Here is a 20,454-nt window from a genome sequence, read left to right as displayed (position 1 = left end):
CATAACGCTTGCTGCGGCGTATGATATTTGCAATGTACGGCCCGAGAAGGTCTTGCAAATAAATGAGTCCCTGTCCGCTGAATCGATATCGCTCAAACAAGAACTCATCCGTGTGAAATAAAGGATCTTGGCAATCGCGAAGAACTCTATTGGTATGGAAAGCTAATCGAACTAAAATATAGCTCCTTGGTCAACTGGGTCTCTCAAAAAGGGAGCTGCCATGTTATTTTCCGGGGGTGTGGCAAGCTTATCCAGCTACACTTACGTTAGCCTGCTCTGGAGCAGGTTAGTGCTAATTGATATGTTACTATGGTGATTTATCGAAAGTTGCTTCCACGAACCAAAAAGAGGGGCGTTTTTTATCTTAGCCTGAAAATTTGCTCGCTAAACCGCTTAGCGAGCTACGACGAATACCCCCCCTGCACTTAGAACGAACCCATTACCACACAACACCTTACTGTTGTCAAGCTTATCTGCCAAACTGACAGGTCTGGTCGACACATTTTGACCGTAGTTAACTCGAGGGTTGTGGAATCGACGTTTCATTTTCTCTCTACTCCTCCAGTACTGCCTGTCAGGAAAAAGAAATGCAGGAAAAAATATGTAGGCTACCATACTATACAGACATAACAAACAAAAAGGTGTAGGTTACAAAAAGCTACGATAAAGAAATAATTTACAAAGAAATATATAGCATACGGATATCGTCTACATCAGATCCTTCTAGCATCATGAAGGCATTAAAGCTCAAAATGGGGGGGGGGGGGGGGGGGGGGGAAAGATTGCGAAAAGCTGAACTGGGAGGAGTCTTAGCTGCTGTCGAAGGCTTCTTTCAAGCGAACCTGCCCGGAAAATCTTATTTAACTTAAAACATTTTCTAGTTGTGACATCCGCGTTGAAGTAGCCAGGTGTATTCTCTTTTTTTCAGGTAAGACATAACAAACACAATTTTGTAAACCTATATTTACTTTTGCTCGCAACTAGTCACAAACGGAAGGCTATATTGAACATTTGTTGCAAGTTGAATGAAGGGCTTTTACTCATTCGCAGCTCCAAAGAACTGTTGACATCTCTAAACGGAAAAATCCCTACTCATTCATGCAATTATTTACACACGAATTTGCATTCCCAGAATCCTTGAACGTTAAAAAATACAATTTAATTATAATGAGTGACCGGTAGGTATCCGGTGTGATACAAGACATTCTGGTTATTGTGTGGGTGACCTGAAGATCATATCCTTGATTTCATATCGGTGTAAAAACTTGTGAAATGGAATTCCATGCCTCACCTAAAATGTAGTGAGTGGAAAATGCCCATGACCCTTTCCCTAGCAGACCACACCCATAGGCAACGATTTGAGTGAGTATTTGATAAAGCCATGAAAAGCACAAACTGGTTTGACCACTTATAAAGTTGGCAAAAGGGACTATTTAAAAATGTAGAAAACTGGACTTATCCTGGCTTTCCTTTTCCTATAGCTGGACAGATAACATAGGCCATTGGGGCTATGTGATGGTTTTTTTCTATTCTCTCAACTTGGAAAATCCGATGACAAATTGTGACTGAATGTGTGAACTGGTGTGTTATTTACTTGTTCTTCATTTTCCTTCCCTTCCCAAAAATCCCTACCCCAATCCCTTTCCCTACTCAAATTTGCATAGCATCCACCTCCCTGAATTCCTCCTGGTCTCCATAGCGACCAAGAGGGTGGACAAGGGAGGAAGTTAAACCTACTTTCCCGCTTGTCTGGACAGAGAAACACTATCTTACAATGTCTGCTCCAGGTGAGTGTCTCTCCGCCGTCCCTCCCCTCATATATATATTAGATGTCATGTTGCATTTAATGAGAGCTTATCCATAATAGGAATGTATTAGCATCCACAGTGATGGATGGATTTGTTTTTTCACCAGATGTTGTTCTATACATCTTTTTTTCTGCATTACATTCCTAGAGGCCCTCTACCTCATATACCCCAACACTGCTGACATGTTTCAAGGAATTACCCCCAAAAAGTATGCTTAGTATTCTAGAAGAACGTACTTGTGTATGTATAATACATTAAATGCACAAAGAAGTTGTCTGATTAACTTTTGGTGGCTTTTTTTGGTGTGGAAAGTCTCTATAGAGAAACCCCATCTGCTCCTTATCTGTGTTCTGTACTGTATAGTTTATGTTGGTAAATAGTTAGTTAGAAAGTAGTTGGTTAGTTTACCTAACAGGCCTGTACTTGGTAACCAGATCCTTTTTTAGGATGGTACTGCTAATGTATTTAAAAACACCCCTCATTTTTAGTAAAGCCGTACTGAGGGGTGTTTTTAAATACATTAGCAGTACCTCCTAAATACTCACTTTTTTTCTCTCTCTGGGATTTAGATGAAAAACTTTTATATATGTTTTTCATCTAAAGTATTTTACCTGCCAGACATATATCTACTTGAACAACAACTCTAGTTCTATCTGATAAAATGCAGCGTGTCATGCCTAAGCGGTCAAGACTTCCAAAATACATTAGCAGTCATGTTTGGAACCATTGTTGGGAAAGCCTAACACAAATTTGCCTTCTATGTCGTTTGGAAACAACGTTTCTATGGAGACTGGTTGTTTAGAGGAAAAAGTCAATAGCAATATATTTCCACTTTAGTTTGAGTTCATATTTTAGTTTTCTATGTTCTATTCTGCTTTCTGTTTACGCAACACTTTATGCATACTTAAGGTAGTACAAATGCGTTGATTATTGTTCAATAGTATTGAGATTCCCACAGTGACACAGACCACAAATATTGACACTGTCTCTCCTTAGAAGAGCTTTTCATTCTTTTAGATTTGGCCCTCTAGCAGGTGACCGTACAGTAACATGGTCAGGGAGTTGTTGGTGTGATTCGGTATGTATGTTAGTGTTAATATGGGTGTCTAGAGGAATGTTTTAGTGTTGATCTAACCACTATCCTAATGGCAACCTCGAGTTCTTGGGTCATGTTCATGCTTTCCAATGGCTGGCAAGACAACTAGGTTATTATTATAAAACCCAGAAACTATTGCTTCAAGTCCAATTGTTAGTGAATGTGTCAGACAATAATGAGAGGTGTCATCAGTGGTGTGGGAAACCCTTCTGTTTGTATTTTTGCGAGTATCCAGACATGACCACTGCCTGATGACAATGTTGTGTCGTACTGTAGAGCAATGGCTGATGGGTACACCCTCGTCTGACCAATGTTATTTCAAGTTTCAAGACAGTTTGGCACACGAAGGCAGAAGTATTAGGTTTTCTTTCGTAAGACTGTGTGTTGAAACTCAACTTTGACCAGGATTTTATTTGATTTTATCAAGGGCATTTCTGCTTTATCGGGACAGATATATTGAAGAGAAAAAGGAAACGTGAGGGAGAGAGGGGAAGACATGCAGGAAATGGCTTGTGCAGGATTCAAACAATTTCCATGGAAACAGTACAGAACAGAACATCGCCTCACACAGATGTGGTGAATCCATAGGTCACTTAAAATATTCTACATTTCTGTTCACCGTAGGTTACCCATCCCCCAACCAGGCTCCATACCCCATGCCCCAACCAGGCAGTTACTCCATGAGCCCCTACCCTGTGCCACAGGGAGGCTATGGTGATCCAAGCCATGCCCCCCCGCCTGCAGGCTTCAACATGGGCTACCCGCCCCAACCACAACCTGGGCAACCCATCATGTACCAGCCAGCAGGTCATGGTCCCATGCCAGAGTACGGAAGTCCAAACATGGGTTCCCCTGGAGGCATCTCCCCTGCCCCAGCTCTGGCTCCAGCTCCAGCATCCGTTCCTGTTGGTGTGCCACCTGGGCTGGAGTACCTAACCCAGGTGACTGGTTGAGAATTCTCATAACCTGTAAAAGTCAAACACTCACCATGCAACAGGTGTTAGTTGATATTGTACACCTTCTGACTTGTACATAATCTTGTGTCATGTTCTTTATATATTTTTTTAGGTTGACCAGATCCTTATACACCAAAAGGTCGAGCTTCTGGAGGGTGAGATTGTTAATCTGTTACTAAGACCGGTGGTGACCAGAGTCTGTGGTCATCTGGGGACAGAAGGTTTTAAAGGGTTGATGATGCATTCTTATTTGTAGCACTTGACACAGTACTGTTTTTAGGAGAATCAGCCAATTTGTAAATTGAAAACCATAAACCTGCCCTTTCAGTAGGTTAAAACATCAGTCTCTACATTATCATTAATATGTTTAAATTGGAGTGTTTGCCATGAATACCATTTAAAGTAAAAATAATACAAATGATTGTGTGTTGTAAATTCTTTAGTCAAAGTCTATTGTATGACCTAGTTTGCTCCTAACTTCTGTTATTAGTCAGTTTTAATCTCTTCTTCTCATCCTCCTGATTCTCAGCATTCATTGGTTTTGAAACCAACAACCAATATGAGATCAAGAACAGCTTGGGCCAGAAGATCTACAAGGCCAAGGAGAAGAACGACTGCTGCACCAGGAACTGCTGTGGCGCCCTGCGCAGCTTCGACATGAAGATTAAAGACAACACGGACCGGGAGGTCATCCGCCTCATACGGCCCTACCGCTGCGCCTCCTGCTGGTGCCCCTGCTGCCTGCAAGAGGTGTGTGTGTGTGGGGTGGGGGTGGGGGTGGTGGTGGGGGGGGGGGGGGTCTAGGTGTGTGTGTGTGTGCGCGAGTTACATAGAAGGGGAAAGCACAATAAAGTATGATCTTGGCAGTGGTATAAAGTGGGTTGTTGTTACTGGTTAGAGGATGTTTTGCCCTGAAAAGCTGCTAAGGTGCTGGACCAGAGTCCACGTTGCACAGCCCACACCACAGCCTGTTGGGATTTGAAGTCTGAATTGGCCTTTGTCAGTTTAACTGTCTCCTAGACCATTTTGATCTCGTGCCATCGCTTCCCTTGTGATGGTCTTAATTGAATCTACAGCACATTCCCCATGGGCCATCTGAGCACTCGCACACGGGCTGTGGTCCGCCTCCACTAATGACGGCCGTACCCTGCTGTGGCCACGTGAAACACATTTGTTTTGTAATGGAAACAGTTACTATGCCACAAACGAGAAACTGGTTCACTCGTCCGTGAGGTTGTGGTGTGAGTAGACTGGGAAGCTTTGTAGCCTCAGTCCTAAACATGTAGGACTATTTACAGCCACATGACCCATGCCCAGATATGTGCACTTGGTAATAGCTTTCTATTTGTGTGTGCGTGTGTGCACGTTTACATGTTTAGGACATGCACAATGTGCGTGAGTACATGTTCATAGTGATGTTTGTGTGTTTTCTTAGCTTGAGGTGCAGGCTCCACCGGGCACCACCATAGGCTATGTGTCACAGGACTGGCACCCCTGTGTTCCTAACTTCTCCATTCAAGGGGCCAACAGGGAAACCGTGATGAAATTGGAGGGGCCCTGCTTCGCCTGCAACTGCTGCAGCGACGTCAACTTTGAGGTGAGGGTGCAGGTGTCCCTTTTCTTTTAGCAATGCTTAGACCATGTCAGGTCCCGACCATTCTGGTTTGACGTGAAATGAGACTCCATGAAGAAGCTTCCCCGAAAGAAAACGGACATAACGAGGAACTTCTGGGCCTGTCTAACCCATGTCCGTTTTGCTGACTCGCAGTTGAAGGGGAAAGATGGTGGCGAATCGATTGGTCGAATCAGCAAGCAGTGGACCGGTCTTCTGAAGGAGGTCTTCACTGACACAGATAACTTTGGTATCCAGTTCCCCCTCGATATGGATGTGAAGATGAAAGCCGTACTCATGGGAGCCTGTTTTCTCATTGTGAGTCCATCTGTCATTTTGTTGGTACTTAATGTATGTTTTAAAATTTCTTTTAGTTAACAATTATTTTACATTTTGCGTTTTTTCTTCACAGGACTTCATGTTCTTTGAGAAAGTGGGCGAAACAAACCAGCGCAATACTGTTTTCTCGTAACGTGGAGAGAGAAGGAAAGTCAATTCACTCTGTTTTTGTGTGTATCAAGGCCATTTTTCTTGCCCGTTTCCAAAGCATTTTGGAATTTGCCATATTGCCAGTCCAGGAGTTTTTATTTTATACCTACAAAACTGGAGTATTTGTCTGATGATGATCTGCAGTTTAGCCAAACACAGCCTTCATGCAGTCTTCTACATTTGTGTCAATGGAGAAGTCAGCAACCAGATTTTGGATGTTTTTTGTACTGGGTTTCTAGTCCTTTCTACGTAGTGTACTTGTCCATGTTTTATTGTAAGGGTTTCATATCTATTAATTACGTGTGGGGTTCACTTGACACTTAAATAGTTATTCTTCAGGTAAACCAGTCACATGCATCAGAATTGTCTTGGATTGTCTGTTGAAATTTGTATCCATCATTATTTGTTCAACTATTCAAGTGTGTATATTCATCCTCTATTGTCTTCTGATGGTGTGCCTCATCTCTCCCTTTATCTAATTATTCTATGATTATCTAGTTCATATATCAAAGATATTAAAGGGTTTACATGTGCAATATTGTAGCGTCATAGCTGCCGTGTTTGTAGAATAGCTAATTACATGATGTTTATACCAGGGGCGTAGCCAGAAAAATATTTTGGGGTAGGCCTAGAAAATATGGATAGGCGTCTTTTCAGTTTTTTTTTACTTATTTACTTTGCGATGTGCACTCGGTGCATACTTTTTCGGAGATATTTTCGTTTTTAGGTAGGCCTTAGAACAAATTGGGTAGGCCAGTGCCTACCCAGGCCTACCCGTGGCTACGCCCCTGGTTTATACACACATATATATCATCCGCCCCTAAATTGTCACCTCTAGTGTGAAGCGGTGGTGCAATAGGGAGAATAGGAAAAGATTTGACGTGTAGGAAAATTAGGCAACTGAAAGCATTATCAAAGTACTCTTAAGAAGCTGTTAAATGTGTTTTTGGCTGCTTTACTCTGCTTTACTCTACCTCTTGGCTTGTCTTTCTTTCTGAAAGTCGCATGTTGCACATTTCTACTGATTGCCTACCCAATGTAAACAATTGTGTGTTTTGCATAGTTTAGGCTCACTACATGTAGGCGTTTTCCCAGTCTGTGAGTGCAGTATGTTCTGTGTAGGTCTACATTCTGTATGTATCTCACTGTGTGTGCCATCTTAACACCAATGCAACTGTGCTGGTCGTGCTGTTGCTCTGGAGAATGGCAATGGTCGTCTCCCTCCTCTTCTGAGGATGGGTGGACTACAAGGCAGGTTTGGAATCTAGGTCAAAAAAAGGAAGGAAAACGATAGTGACAGAGGGGCGAATGGGAAGTGAAAAGAAGGAAAATGACCTAATAGGGCTTACATCTCAAATGCAGGAACTCCCCATTAGTCGAGGGATATGTGCTACTTTCCCTTGTTGGAGTTTAGTGAAACTAGAGAGGACATGCCGTGACATGTTTGTGGGAAACGAGTCAATGGGATGATCAGGTCAAGAAGAGCTACATTGGTGCCTAACGGAAGAAAAGATGGTTTCAGTGTAATCTAAAGATGTTGAAAGCATAGTTTAACTGTTTAAAGCAGCGTTTGTTTAACCAAGCCTTTGTCACATGCATTTTACTTACACTTGTCACATCAGATTTCATGGTTGTGCCTGTACTGAGGGTTTGGTTATTTTATTTCAAAAAGTAATAACTGAAAAGTTTCTTTTGTTTTTTTCCAGACTTTTTTTGTGTACGTTTTATTCAACCATTGCTACTGTTTTATAAGTCTATGATAAAGTTATATGTTCTCTGCTTGCATTTTAGCATGACCACTAACAAAGAAATGTCAAAGGACAACAAAAGGATGTTGTCAGACTTGTGAAATATTTGCCTTCTCACCACTCCTGTTTGTGATATGTCGGCATTTGGATATGAGGTAATTGTTCATTACCTGCTTTGCCGTGCTAAACTTACATGTAAATGTATGTTTATTCATACTATTAATGTCAAACATAAAGTGCCATTTAAAGATGTGTTTTGTTTTCTCGGTGGGTATAGCAGAGCCTCAGAGCGACGACTTGGGAAAGAAAGCTGTTTTTAAGCCCCTTCCTTCCCAGACATCTGTTTCCAATTGGAAAATGTGATCCATGCTTTAGGAGGGGTTGTCCTCTCTCCACCACCTCCAAAAAGCTCCAACCAGAGAATGTTTAATAGGGGAGAACTGCTACTCTCGGGAAACTTCCGGGTTCTGAACTGGTTGCAGTTCCACTCTAGTTCCATATGAGGGCTCTATGGAGCTATACCCCTCAAAATCCACTTTTCTCAGGATATAATTTGTTGTCTAGTAATTTGAATGTTGAATTCGAAAGGGGAGGCCAAAAAAATACACACTGCTGGGTGTTAGATTTTAAAGTCGCTTTTTTGTCTTAAAAAGCCTTTTAAAATGTCAATGACGCCATACACTTCGTACGACCAGAGATACTACTTTATGGCAAGCTCTGGTCACTTCCTTTTTTCTCTCGAGGAATCGACAACACAGCTGACAGATTAGGCTCTCCCTGTCAATACACATGCTAAAAATAGTTTTGGCTTGCTGATGTTGTTGCTAATGTTGCTAATGCTCTGACATTCTGGTTCCGTTCCGGATGTCATCAAGCGGGATAGTCGTAGTCAGTCCTTCACTAACCAATCAGCATTCATTAGCAGAATGCTAGCGTGTTAGGGACAACAACGACTCACCCTGTAAGAAATCAAAAGGACATAAATACTCGTTTATTCAACTTTCGATCTATAATCCATGTTGAACATGCACAAACGACAATCAAATCTGAGATTTCTCAACGACAATCAGGCAAAAGAGACAAATTTAGCCATTTAGCTCCATAGACTCCCATTCATTTTGCACTCGGCCGCGATCACCCCCAGTGGAACTCTGGGGTAACTGCAACAAAATTCGGTACAATGGGGCTTTATAGGCAGTGGACAGGCACTCCTTGGACAGGCTCTGCTCCATCTCATTTGTGGTTTAGAAACACGTTCTTTCATGATTCCGGTATCAATTCAATATCCGAACTACGCACTCTTGTTACTTGAAGGTAAGATTGACGTGAGCTCAGGCAATGTGGGGTACTTATTTCCATTCGTACTCTATACAGTGACGGTGATCATATTTACTTCTTTATTCTTTTACCAGCGCACGTGAAAGGCATCAGAAAACCATTCCTTTAAACACGAATAACTACAAGAAATAGCCTTTGTCTGCGTTTTAAACCTAAATGTAAATATACTTTTGTCTGTGACCCACAATGCATTGCAGTATGTTACCGAAACAATTCAGTTTTCAGTCACGTGACATCCGCGGTGACCTGGTGCTTACCTTCCCCCGTTTTTTCTGCATCTCCTCTTAGCTAAAGAAAAGGCAAGATATGGACACAAACTGCAAGTGTGGAGGCAGGTGGCTGAGCGGTTAGGGAATCGGGCTAGTAATCTGAAGGTTGCCAGTTCAATTCCTGGCCTGCTAAATGACGTTGTGTCCTTGGGCAAGGCACTTCACCCTACTTGCCTTGGGGGAATGTCCCTGTACTTACTGTAAATCGCTCTGGATAAGAGTGTCTGCTAAATGACTAAATGTAAGTGTAGATTTGTACTATTTATAGGGTTAATTATTCAATCAAACATATTCTTGTATGATACACATTTAGCAGGATGTAATCATGGGTAATATGACACTTTGGGAGGGGAGGTAGATACGCCCACAGTGAACACACCTCGACGTGGTCCTCTGGTCGGTATTTTAAGATACATTAAACAGTCAATATATTCTGGAAATTCTCAAATACACTTCCTGCCAGACATGGACATGAAGGTAGGTAAGGGCACATGGGAACCTGGTTTCTCATTTTAATTTAGCTGTTCGTTATTTTGTAGCATGATTGGCTATAGCAGTGAATAGTTACAGTGCAAACACTAGACAATAGTATAAGTTGTTCTTTGTACTTGTAAAGGGGATTCCTCACAGCATTGAGCAGGGGTCACACAGCACTACTGTTCTGCAAATTCTAGGTGACAAAATATTACGATTAAAAGACTTTTAAATTTGTCTTTATTGAATTAGGAGAAAAAAAATCTCTGCCTCAGGTTTCTGTTTGGCCCATTTAACATCCAACCTTTTACAGTACTGTAACCCGCATTGACAGTTTATTCAAACACAATTAAGACAAATAAAATATGTACAAATCTATCAGGATATATGTTTTAGAAAACTGTGGATACACCTGTCTCTTCATTAAATAAAAGTAAACACAAAAGACGGTATCCGGCTTTTATCTTCTTCGTACTCCAGCCTGTTTGTAGTTCATTCTTCATTCCTCCTCCTCCATTTCTCTTGTTTTCCAGTTCCTTAAACCTCCCTCATTTAGTTTAGTGTCCTTCCACCTGAGTCGGTAGGTGGTGCCTCCCTCTATCTCTCACTCTGTCCCCCATTAACCCTCTCATCCCTGGTCAGTTTGATGAGGTAACGGCTGGCCAGCTGGAGGTCCCACTGGTATTTGGACAGGATCCTAAAACAGTCCTCTCTGGTACACAGACTCAGAGAGTAGAGCTGCTCCATCTAAGAGGAGATCAGATCATTTGTAACAGATTAGTTTGATAAAATGCATGCTGCAATTTTACAGTCCTTCTGGGATAACAGGGTCTTCTGCGTAACTACAGAAAAAATGGTTAGTATATCTAATAATCGAAGTGTGAGATAAAAAGGGAGAAAATACAATCTTAGATTGACCCGACTCAAACACAAAGAATGTATATGATGTAATGAATGTTCATTCTATGATGTAATGAATGTTTGAATACTATGCCAACCTTAAGCTGTTGTTCAGCCTTGAGTGGGTTCCATTCATTGCGACGGAGTGCGTTACGGACTTCATCAATGGTCACACCATGCACCGCCTCCATGACCTGGCCAACCAGAGCAGAGAAACAGAGTTCAATCTGTGAAATTGCTTGCTCAATGTTACAGATCAAACAGCAATGATCTTTAACCAACATCTCAAACATACCTGTGAAACGACTGCTTCCCTGGTGTTCTGCACTTGAGGTGGGTACCGATCCCTCTCTTTTTCCCTGTCCCTCTCTCTCTCATTTTCTCTCTCCTTCTCTTTGTCTGCGCCGTCATCAAGTTGTGGTGTTGAGCGTGCCATGTGAGCCATCTTGACCAGGTTGCTGATGCCCATGGTTGGCTGAGGTGGGGGCTGGGCCACCTGTATCTGCTGCTGCTGAGGGTGTGGAGGCCAAGAAGAGCCTGGGGCTGGATTCACCGCCGGCCTCCGGTCTCGGATCACCATTTGTGGCTTGAGGCACTTGAGGTTTGGGGGTGGTGGGCGTGGAGGAGGGGCTATGCTGGCCTCACTGAACCTGCGGGGGTCCTGCGTGACCACGCTGCGAGCTGCCATGGGAGTGTTGGGGAGGGGTCTACGGGGGTCCACACGCAGCCCTCCTACCGGCTGACCTTTACTCTTAGACTCACCCAGGACAGACTCCAAACTCCGACACATACCTTGGAAGGAAAGGATGCAGGCATCATAGCTTCTAGTAATAAATCAATAAATCCATCAATCAATACGTGCAGAAGTTCAAACAAAAGTACACAGCCTTAGGCAACTATTAAAACAGTTTCTGAAAAAAGATGCCTAATTGGGATTCCATTTTGTGTGATCTGTATGCAAGTGGTGGTTTACCTGCCATGCTCTGTAAATTTGAGCCTTCCTTGTCTCTCTCTTTGTGGACTAGAGGAGTTTTCCACCTCCCACTGCTGTAACAAAACCCCAAGCACATGTAAACATGCAGCATGAACCGAGAAACATCCTCTGCAAACCAGGGATGTGTAAATGATGATTTCCGTGCTCTCTGGCACACAGCGTCTGTAAAGCACCTTACTTTGGTCTCCCATAGAAAAGCAGTCCGTTCTGACTGGCACCTTGTTTGAAAGCTTACTGAGAGATATACTCACTCCTCCAGGCGTTCAGGAGTCCCCCAGCTCCGGTCGGGGTGGCAGTCCCCGTGCCCTGTGTGCTGCAGACTGCCCCTCAAGGGGGCGGAGATGTGGGCGAGATGTGTGACGGGGCCTGGACCAGGGGCAGGGGCGGTGCCGGTGGCGACTGAGGGTGCAGCCAGACTTGGAGGGAACCAGCCGACGCTGAGGGCCCTCTGGTTCTGGCCCTTCCACTCACACAGCTCCAGGCTGCAGGAGAACAGGAAGACAGAGGGAGAGTCACAGGAAGTGGTTTCACATTATCTTCATATTGCAATGGCAGATTAAAAGCGGGAGGAGTATGAGAGAAATTGAAGAAGAAGAAAGAAAAAAAACTTAAATGCACAATAGCTGTTATTTACACATGCCATCAGGCTGTTGACTTCCACATTGCCCACGCCCTCGAGAACTCAGCCTTTAACTCCAGTCCTGAGAATATCTCAGCTTTTCTCCATCCTTCCTTTTACAAATTACTTTTGATCTACCGACTAATGTGAAATACAGGGACATGGAACTACCCACGTGTGAATGTCCTATACCTGCTGAATTTCAGTGAATGCTTACATTTACATTTATGCATTTAGCAGACGCTTTTATCCAAAGCGACTTCCACGAGAGAGCTTGACAAAAGTGCATAGGTCACTGATCATGACAACGAGATAGCCCCAACATTGCAAGCAACCAAAACATGAAGCATACATTGTGAAAAACCAAATAAGTGCCAAAGGGAAGAACCATAAGAGCATGCATTTAAACAAGTCACAATTAAACAACATGAAACTCAAAAGTGCAAGCGTGTACCTGTAGAAAAACAATCAACAGTAAAAATACTGTTTTTGAATACTGCTTAGAATATTATGTCTCAGACATCAGAAGTAAATGCCTCCCATGCTTAATACCAAACCCCCTCCTTGAGAGGGAGGAAAGAATGTGAGGCTCTGGTTCTGGAATGTTCCTCAGAAGTAGAACAGTTCATAGGCTGACCCCGCCCCCCCCCCCCCCCCCACCCACCCTCACCCGTGGTCTATGACGGTGATTAGGTCGTTGGCCAGCAGGGGCAGCATCCTGGGTTCGTTGAAGTCCCTCACTGCGCGCACCTCCATGGGTTGAGCCTGGAGAGACAGGGAGAGGGACGGAGGAAGACAGAAAAATTGAAAAAGAAAGAGAGATTGAGAAAACAGAAGTTGAGCATTTGGATCGACATGCTCACAGCCAGACAGAACACCCAACAACAAGTGGTGTTACTATGGTGACGATTGGCGAGTGCTAATGGGTAATGGCGAGTACTAATAAGTACTGGTAAGTAGTAATGAGTGCTGGTGGCTGTACTGGTGAACCGACCTCTGCCACCAGCGTAACAAGATCTGAGAAGGTGGGCCGGTCGGTGGCGGTGCAGGCCCAGCACTTCCTCATGACGGAGTACAGCTCCTGGGGACAGTCCGGGGGCCGCTCCAGGCGTTCGCCCTCGCGCTCCACCCTCCACAGGATCTGGACACAGCGTGAGGGGAGTTTGAAAGATTTGTTTTCACCTTGGGTCAATGTAGAGTCAATGAATAAATGATTGTTTTTTGCAATGAAAGCCTTCTCACACACCTGTCTGCCTGACATGCCTAGCCAGGGCTCCTCACAGTAGGTGAACATCTCCCACAGAGTGATCCCAAACATCCACACGTCAGACGCATGAGAGAACGAGCCGACACGCAAGCTCTCTGGGGCACACCTGGACAGGGGAGAGGGAATAAAGGGAATATTTCTTATTCAATAAAGGCTAATAAGCTTTTGTGGTAGGTGGCTACAAGTCTCCCGAGCTAAATAATCCACAACACAACCTTTCTCCACAACACTGCTCTTCCTCTAGTAGGAAAAAATACGATTTACTATTTGCATATGTTATCCCAATCAGTATATGAAGTATGCTTATTAATACTTAATCTATATGACCTTATTATTATTAATCTTATGTCATATTATCCACTGTTGTCTTCATATTACTACAGTATTTTGATTCATGTTGATTCTTGTATAGCAGTCTTCAGGTCACCTTTCACCCCATGCACTCCCCATGTTCTGTTCATCTGTAGTGATGAACTATGGGCAGGTCAAAAAGAGGGTGTCCAGGTGGAGCTGTATTTCACTCCAGCGCCTGGAGCCAGGAAAGGAGCTGACAAGGGCATGTATATTAAAGTAATGAGCCACTAGAGGGTGTGGTGTATCGCCAAATAACCCACGAGCACTGGCTTTTGGTGCTTGTTTTACTTTCTACCGGCTGTCTTCTCATTTCTGTGTTTTCCTATGTTGAGCTCTCACCTCAACTGAAAAAGGTGAAGGCAAAAAAAACCCTTCCCACCTCAGACAGCCTTTGCAATCGGCCTTACAGCCTCTGTCCTGGACCTTATTCATGTCGTAGTATCCTCTAACTTAACCTGATATCTGCTCCCCCTGCACCAAACTCCATCTGCTCCGTCCTCCTCCTCCTGCCTCCCCCCGCTTCCTATCTCCTCACCATGCAAACGGGATCCGTCGGTGTGCCTTCATCACGTAGTGGTCCTTCTCCTGGCTCAGGCCCCTCATCAGGCCGAAATCTCCGATCTTCACCATCTCCCGGGACGCTAGCAGGACGTTCCGTGCCGCTAGGTCCCTGTGGATGAACCTGCGCCCCTCCAGGTACTCCATACCGGCTGCAATCTGGGTGGCAAAGAGCCACAGGCGAACAAGGGGGTACTCGTACTGGCGTGAGCGCAGGGTGTCATACAGGGAGCCCAGGTTTGCCAGCTCTGTTACCTGGAGATAGTAAAAGGAAGGGCAAAATCAACTCAAGGATGTTTTGATAACGCTTTTCCTTTGAAGTTGACAAGTCAATGGAGGTTGTAGGGAAACTGGATATAGATTTCCGGGTCTAGATATAGATCCATTAGTCCCCTTTACTATCCCCTAGTACCAATACTAGATGTCGCAAGTGCTCTGTTTCCCAGTGATCCTGTAATCAACTCAAACTATTTAACTCAGTCTTCTCAACATGCTAATTGTATGCCAACCTATCCAATCTTACATCTGCCAAGACTACCAACAGAAAATAACATATTTACTGAAGACTGAAGCAGGATGACAGTATAACTCACATTAGCATTGCTAACTCTGTTTACGGTGTTGATTTACATTTACATTTAGTCATTTAGCAGACGCTCTTATCCAGAGCGACTTACAGTAAGTACAGGGTCATTCCCCCCAAGGCAAGTAGGGTGAAGTGCCTTGCCCAAGGACACAACGTCATTTGACACGGCCGGGAATCGAACTGGCAACCTTCAGATTACTAGCCCGACTCCCTCACCGCTCAGCCACCTGACTCCCCAAATGATTTAATTCAGAATCCAGCTGACCTGGCGAGGTCTATGCTCCCGGCTGAATGTATTTGTAGGATTCCTACCATCTTGAGGGGCTGTGTAAGCACAACTCCGTACAGACGGATGATGTTGGAGTGGTCCAGGGACTGCATGGTGGTCACCTCTTGGAGGAAGTCTGTCAGCGTGTCGGTCTGTCTGGACAGGCTGCTACGCAGAGACTTCACGGCGACGGGCAACTGTCATGGCCACAGCAGAGACTTAGCTCAGCAAATAAACCCCGCTTATTAAGATTATTCAAAAGGTTTTCTTTGTTTTTTGGACTGGATTCAAAGCCGAGCCCAGTGACCCACCACTTTCCCAGTGGGAGTCTGCCACTCTGCTCTCTTCACCACCCCGAAGGAGCCAGAGCCCAGCTTCTCTCCCATGGTGAGGTCACTGTCCTGGATCAGACAGCTCACGTTCCGCCTTGTGTCCTGGCTCTGGCTCTGGCTGGGCGCTCCCGCACTCCATTGGTCGCCCACCTCTGGACCACGCCCACTGAAGACCTGGACATGGGGAAAAGGATGAATGTGCTGCACAACCTTTTGATCCCAGAGATATGGCGGTCAGGCTTTTCGAGGTTGAGAAGTGAGTTTTTCTACCTTGGTCATCCATGAGCGTGGTCGCATGTTCAGTTTGTAGCGTTTTAGAGCCTCCCATAGTCTTCTCTGTCCTGCATGCAGAAAATACAAAAATTATACATAACACACAACATAATGCATGGAAAAAAACAAGTATTTCATTAATGAACAACTCTCAGAGGCCACACATAAAAATGTATATGTTTATACGAACATAAACATGATTTGAACCTATACATCATCCTATGATAGAAATGTTTCTGTTCAGCATTCCAAGACCCAACTAACCTGGTTTGCTGATGCCTATCTGCTCAAGGTCAGCCTCCTTCACGTAGGAGAAGTGCTCGACACGCGTGATGTTGAGTCCGTCCCGGACGCGCAGGTAAAACCTCTCCAACTGGACCTCGGCCAGGAGATGGTACAGCCACTGTGTGTCCTTGTCCATCAGCATGACCTGCACAGGCAGCACAGATCCGCCTGGGGCCAAAGGGCAAAGGTTAGGAGAGGAGGATGGGAGGGGGGAGGGGAAACACACGGCCCTTGACCGATAAGACCGGAGAAGCACAGAGGTCTCATTTCATGTGACATTCCTGGAATAGAGTTTGACAATATTGTTGCCGTCTCATCTGTCATGAATGTTTTGAGCAAGTTCTATTGCCGACAAGGCAGCAAAGGTCCTCTATTGAACTCAAAATTAAGACGGTGCCATTTTAACTGCTTTCAACTCAGCATATTTAGAAAGATACTATACAATATACATACACACACACACACACACACAATATCATTCCAAATTCACTCAAGTTGTTTACTGGAAGCAGATCAGAGAAATCCCAGAGAGCTGTAACCAGAGGAGATGGTGCCTCTATGCAATGAAACGCTTCCCTGTTTTACTGTAACTATGCGGACACTGGCACAATAATAAACCTTGCAAGCTGATCTCCCGTCTGTCTAGAACCATCAAACCTCTGTTTTGTGTCCTTTAAAAACATGGAAGCCTCGCTGTGGGGAGAAATTGGCGCCTGCCAGAAAAGTACAACATCAGCTGAGTTCTGGCTAATGTGATGTCCCCCCCTAAACAACATGGACGCCATCCCAACTTCCATGGCAGCAGGAACAGAGAGGTTGTAGTCCCAACAACAGAGCTCACAATGCATGGAAAATGAGGAACAGGAGGGACTAGGAGATCGAGGACAGATATGAGAGAGAGAGAGAGAGAGAGAGAGAGAGAGAGAGAGAGAGAGATGAAGAATAGCTCAATCAACAGAAGTTAAGGGTGACTTGGTCACGCATGGGTGAATCAGTCAACACCAACAATCATTTTGAAACGACATCACCAACCCAGATAGGAAATGGTTGGTGGTCGACTAACTAGTCAAACCTGTTCTTCTCAGCAATTACGTAAACACAAAGGATAGAAACCAAGAGATGCTCAAACACAACACTAAAGATGTGTTTTGTAAGGAAATACTGGCACAATGTTATGTCTCTGACTAAGCTAAAGCATGGACCCTGAACAGTATCACTTATGCTCAGAGTGCGAATTATACAATGACAATCGGGGGGGGTCAAGTTCTTCTCCAGGGCGTGTATCGACCCCCCGACCTTTTATTTTGATCTCTTTTGGGGGGGTCCAAGTCTTAATTAGTGGGGGTCAGACCCCCCCAAACCCCCCCGTAATTCGCACCCTGCTTACACTCTCTAATGAGCAGTAAATGACATTGATATTTTATCTTTTATCAGTGTTCCAGGTTGTGTTTCCTTTTCTGCACATAATTGCTCTCCTGTCAATGTGAAATGTCAGCTATTATACCTGTCTGTGTATGACTGCTTCAGGCAACAGCAGTCATAAAACAGCCAGTCAGTGTTATCAGCTGGAGTAGTTGGTAGGGCATGAGTCAGGAGAAGCCTGTCAGATTCCTGTGTCGTTTTTTGCCCTGGAAAACTCCGAGCCTGACAATGTCATGCAAGACAGACGTTTTCTCAATCTCTCCTTGACAGCCTCCCCCCACAATGATTTTAAGATAGACACATGCAAGATGGGGCTAGTCCAGACAGAAACTTCATCAAACGGAATTACCCAAGACTACTTCTGCGTCCACACCCAAACACATTTGAAAACATACTGGGTGGGACAGTTGTGCCGTGTCAGGATGTGAGGCAGTAAACATTGGAAGGGTCTTTTTTCAGGCCATTGAGTTGAGGTCAGTCGTCCCTATGTACACACTGTGGAAATCTTTAACCACATACTGGATAATCATTTGAACGTGTTTTTCAAGGCTTGGCCTATTAAACAATTCTTTATTTCACATTGTTAGGCAGTCAATTAGAACATTTCTAGGTTTCAAACTATGCTGGAGGGACTTGCAGGTGAGGGCACAAGATCAAGGGAGATCAACTTATAGAGTAACCCAAGAAGTCGAAAAAACGTTGGAAACATGATCCTTGATAAGAAACACCCAGACAAAAAGACTGGCAGACAAAGCATAAAAATCTACTTGTATAACTTCTCTTAACAAACAATCTGCTGCTTATCCACATCAGCAAATAAGCATGTCTTCAACAATGTCTGACCAATGCTGTGTTGAGAAATGTAGTCTATAATTAATGACATAATTATAGAGCTCACTGAGGTTGCCATGACCACTTTATCAATTGCAAAACTCACCCTAAACTTTCTTACACTGCACAGGTTCTAATACACCAGCAGCCCACGCAAAGGACTGGCAATGCTCTCAATGAGACAACTTTCACTTTTGTAAGGACACATGTAGACCTGATTCCTTATGAGTTCCAATTAGTACTTTCAACAAGAAATTATAACACTGAACAATGATCTGGCCTCAATAAATTAATATGAATTTAAAGTGATCAAAGCCATTATGTCCAAACTAGGCCAGTGAAATGAAACCGTCATTATTTTGTAGAAAGCGAGTTGCCTTGCTCATAGGCTAGTATAAATCTGTCCCCCAAAGTTCAATTCATTAAGACAGGTAAGTGTAAATACATACCGCCAACAATAGGTTAATGACTCCACCAAAAATAAGGAATGATTTCCCTTATGATCCCAGTTATTTCGTATTTACATACAACACACATTCCTTTTTAGCCATATCTGTCTGGTAACCTCCATAGGCTCGACGACTCATCCGCTTCTTAAAAATAGTTTGAATTATGTTTAATATTTACGCGATTCTTTCAGTTCTTTTTTTATGCATACAGTGTCATAGTCTCATGGTGTCTACAAAACGTTTTTAGATACATTTGTTAGTCACGACAATCTTTTCGAGCTACCTGTTGCCTTGCTAGACTCCACCCCTGTCAGTCTTCCACCTGTGCGCACATGAATAATCACTGGAGAGTATTGTAGCAGCCAAACTCACGGAAGTAGTCTGTTTGAGACTAGTATTCTTTATTGCACTGAAATTAAACAAGTGGTATGTAACACAGTGACAAATGACACTGTAGAATTAGTTATCTTAACCCCTGTGCTGCCTTCGGGTCACATAACGAACCATCGTTGTGTTTACCCAATTTTACCCAATACAAAAACAAAAAAACAAAAAAATCTTTTAACCTTTGCAATGTGGGGGGTCTGAGACAGCCCAACGGTTAACAGAAAAGGCTTCACTTTGTTTTTGTATGTGGTAAATTTGTCGCAATACGACGGTGGGTCACAATGACTAATGGGTCAGAATGAACCGAAGATAACACAAAGGTTAAACAACAACAACATTGTTCATAGCAATATACTAGCAATAAAATTACTTTTCACAATGGACAAAATTGGTACTGTCACATTTACATTAAGTTACATTTTGTATTGTGCTTTTTGGTTAGATACTTTAGGAACTAAGCATCCTGTTACAATTAATAAAGAGAATGGTGGAGTTAAAATATTAGCATGAAATCACAATTATAACACTGAGTAAGGACTTCACTGAGAAAAGAGGCGATGTTCCTGCACTACTAAATTAACTTATTTGGTTGTGTTTGGATACCGAAACTTGCCAGTAGCCAAAGAAAACTCTCGACACGCTCTCTTTCTATGTTCCAGTCAAGCCGGTCTGGCAAGATTTCTACTTTTCACTTGGCCGCCAATTTGAATGTAAACCCTATCTTAAAGGCATGCCTCCTCTCCCCTGCACCTTGTACTTCCTGGTACAGTATGACACAGTAGTTCAACCTCTGCTCACATGACTACACATAAAAATAGAATCTGGAGGTCCTATTCACTGGAGTGGCTGTTCATTTTACATTTCAAAGAAAGTGGCACGTAATGTTGTATTACATTACCTTTCACAGAATAAATGGAATTGTTGAACCTGTCAACTTCAGACTGTGATGCTGAAAGTTTTCATAGCTGATCTAGAAATTTAAAACAGTGTTGTGCAACAAAAAAAAAATCACCAAGGCGTCAGCGTGGGAATCTCTCCCAGAGTATGTGGGTGGCCTGGAGGTGACCAGAGGAGCCTCAAACATGATATGCACCTCTCACTCACATGCAGTATCGATGCCTAAGTTATTTGTAACACGG

At 43.7% G+C, this 20,454-nt stretch overlaps 2 protein-coding genes across 4 annotated transcripts; one reads left to right on the top strand and one right to left on the bottom strand.

Moving 5' to 3' along the window:
* The first annotated feature begins 618 nt into the window (after nucleotides 1-618).
* LOC136967707 (phospholipid scramblase 2-like) lies at nucleotides 619-7,953 on the top strand. Of its 2 annotated transcripts, XR_010879515.1 has the most exons (10): nucleotides 619-928; nucleotides 1,665-1,787; nucleotides 3,529-3,845; nucleotides 3,973-4,015; nucleotides 4,390-4,610; nucleotides 5,296-5,457; nucleotides 5,629-5,790; nucleotides 5,885-5,970; nucleotides 6,004-7,011; nucleotides 7,045-7,953. XR_010879515.1 is itself a non-coding variant. In XM_067261608.1 (9 exons), the coding sequence occupies exons 2-8, from the start codon at nucleotides 1,775-1,777 to the stop codon at nucleotides 5,942-5,944; spliced, it is 978 nt and encodes a 325-aa protein (XP_067117709.1). In that variant the 5' UTR covers nucleotides 619-928; nucleotides 1,665-1,774; the 3' UTR covers nucleotides 5,945-5,970; nucleotides 6,004-7,953. The 2 variants fall into 2 exon arrangements, 1 of the variants encoding a protein (XP_067117709.1); XM_067261608.1 differs by having other exon boundaries at nucleotides 6,004-7,953.
* A 2,060-nt stretch (nucleotides 7,954-10,013) lies between these two features.
* tnk1 (tyrosine kinase, non-receptor, 1) lies at nucleotides 10,014-19,315 on the bottom strand. 2 transcript variants are annotated; one of them, XM_067261800.1, is made up of 14 exons: nucleotides 19,212-19,315; nucleotides 16,206-16,394; nucleotides 15,939-16,009; nucleotides 15,648-15,842; nucleotides 15,381-15,533; nucleotides 14,460-14,737; nucleotides 13,550-13,676; nucleotides 13,298-13,444; nucleotides 12,974-13,068; nucleotides 11,936-12,166; nucleotides 11,664-11,737; nucleotides 10,986-11,482; nucleotides 10,789-10,884; nucleotides 10,014-10,537 (listed from the first exon to the last, which is right to left on the bottom strand). In XM_067261800.1, the coding sequence occupies exons 2-14, from the start codon at nucleotides 16,366-16,368 to the stop codon at nucleotides 10,388-10,390; spliced, it is 2,277 nt and encodes a 758-aa protein (XP_067117901.1). In that variant the 5' UTR covers nucleotides 16,369-16,394; nucleotides 19,212-19,315; the 3' UTR covers nucleotides 10,014-10,387. The 2 variants fall into 2 exon arrangements, with proteins under 2 accessions (XP_067117901.1, XP_067117900.1); XM_067261799.1 differs by lacking the exon at nucleotides 19,212-19,315 and adding an exon at nucleotides 18,929-19,201.
* Nucleotides 19,316-20,454: the final 1,139 nt, after the last annotated feature.

This window comes from Osmerus mordax, chromosome 23 (genome assembly GCF_038355195.1).
Source record: "Osmerus mordax isolate fOsmMor3 chromosome 23, fOsmMor3.pri, whole genome shotgun sequence".
NCBI classification, from domain to species: Eukaryota; Metazoa; Chordata; class Actinopteri; order Osmeriformes; family Osmeridae; genus Osmerus; species Osmerus mordax.
Note: the sequence above shows the minus strand (reverse complement) of the source record. Positions and strands in the feature narration are given on the sequence as shown.

Bases quoted from the DNA above. Each gene is read 5' to 3' on its own strand.
- tnk1 (XM_067261800.1), bottom strand. From the start codon at position 16,368: ATGCTGATGGACAAGGACACACAGTGGCTGTACCATCTCCTGGCCGAG. The intron at 16,010-16,205 runs GTTAGTTGGGTC...TTCTGCATGCAG, and splicing joins GATAGGCATCAGCAAACCAG to GACAGAGAAGACTATGGGAG. The intron at 10,538-10,788 runs GTTGGCATAGTA...ATCTCCTCTTAG, and splicing joins AGGCTGAACAACAGCTTAAG to ATGGAGCAGCTCTACTCTCT.
- LOC136967707 (XM_067261608.1), top strand. The intron at 3,846-3,972 runs GTGACTGGTTGA...ATATTTTTTTAG, and splicing joins GGCTGGAGTACCTAACCCAG to GTTGACCAGATCCTTATACA. The intron at 5,458-5,628 runs GTGAGGGTGCAG...GCTGACTCGCAG, and splicing joins GCAGCGACGTCAACTTTGAG to TTGAAGGGGAAAGATGGTGG.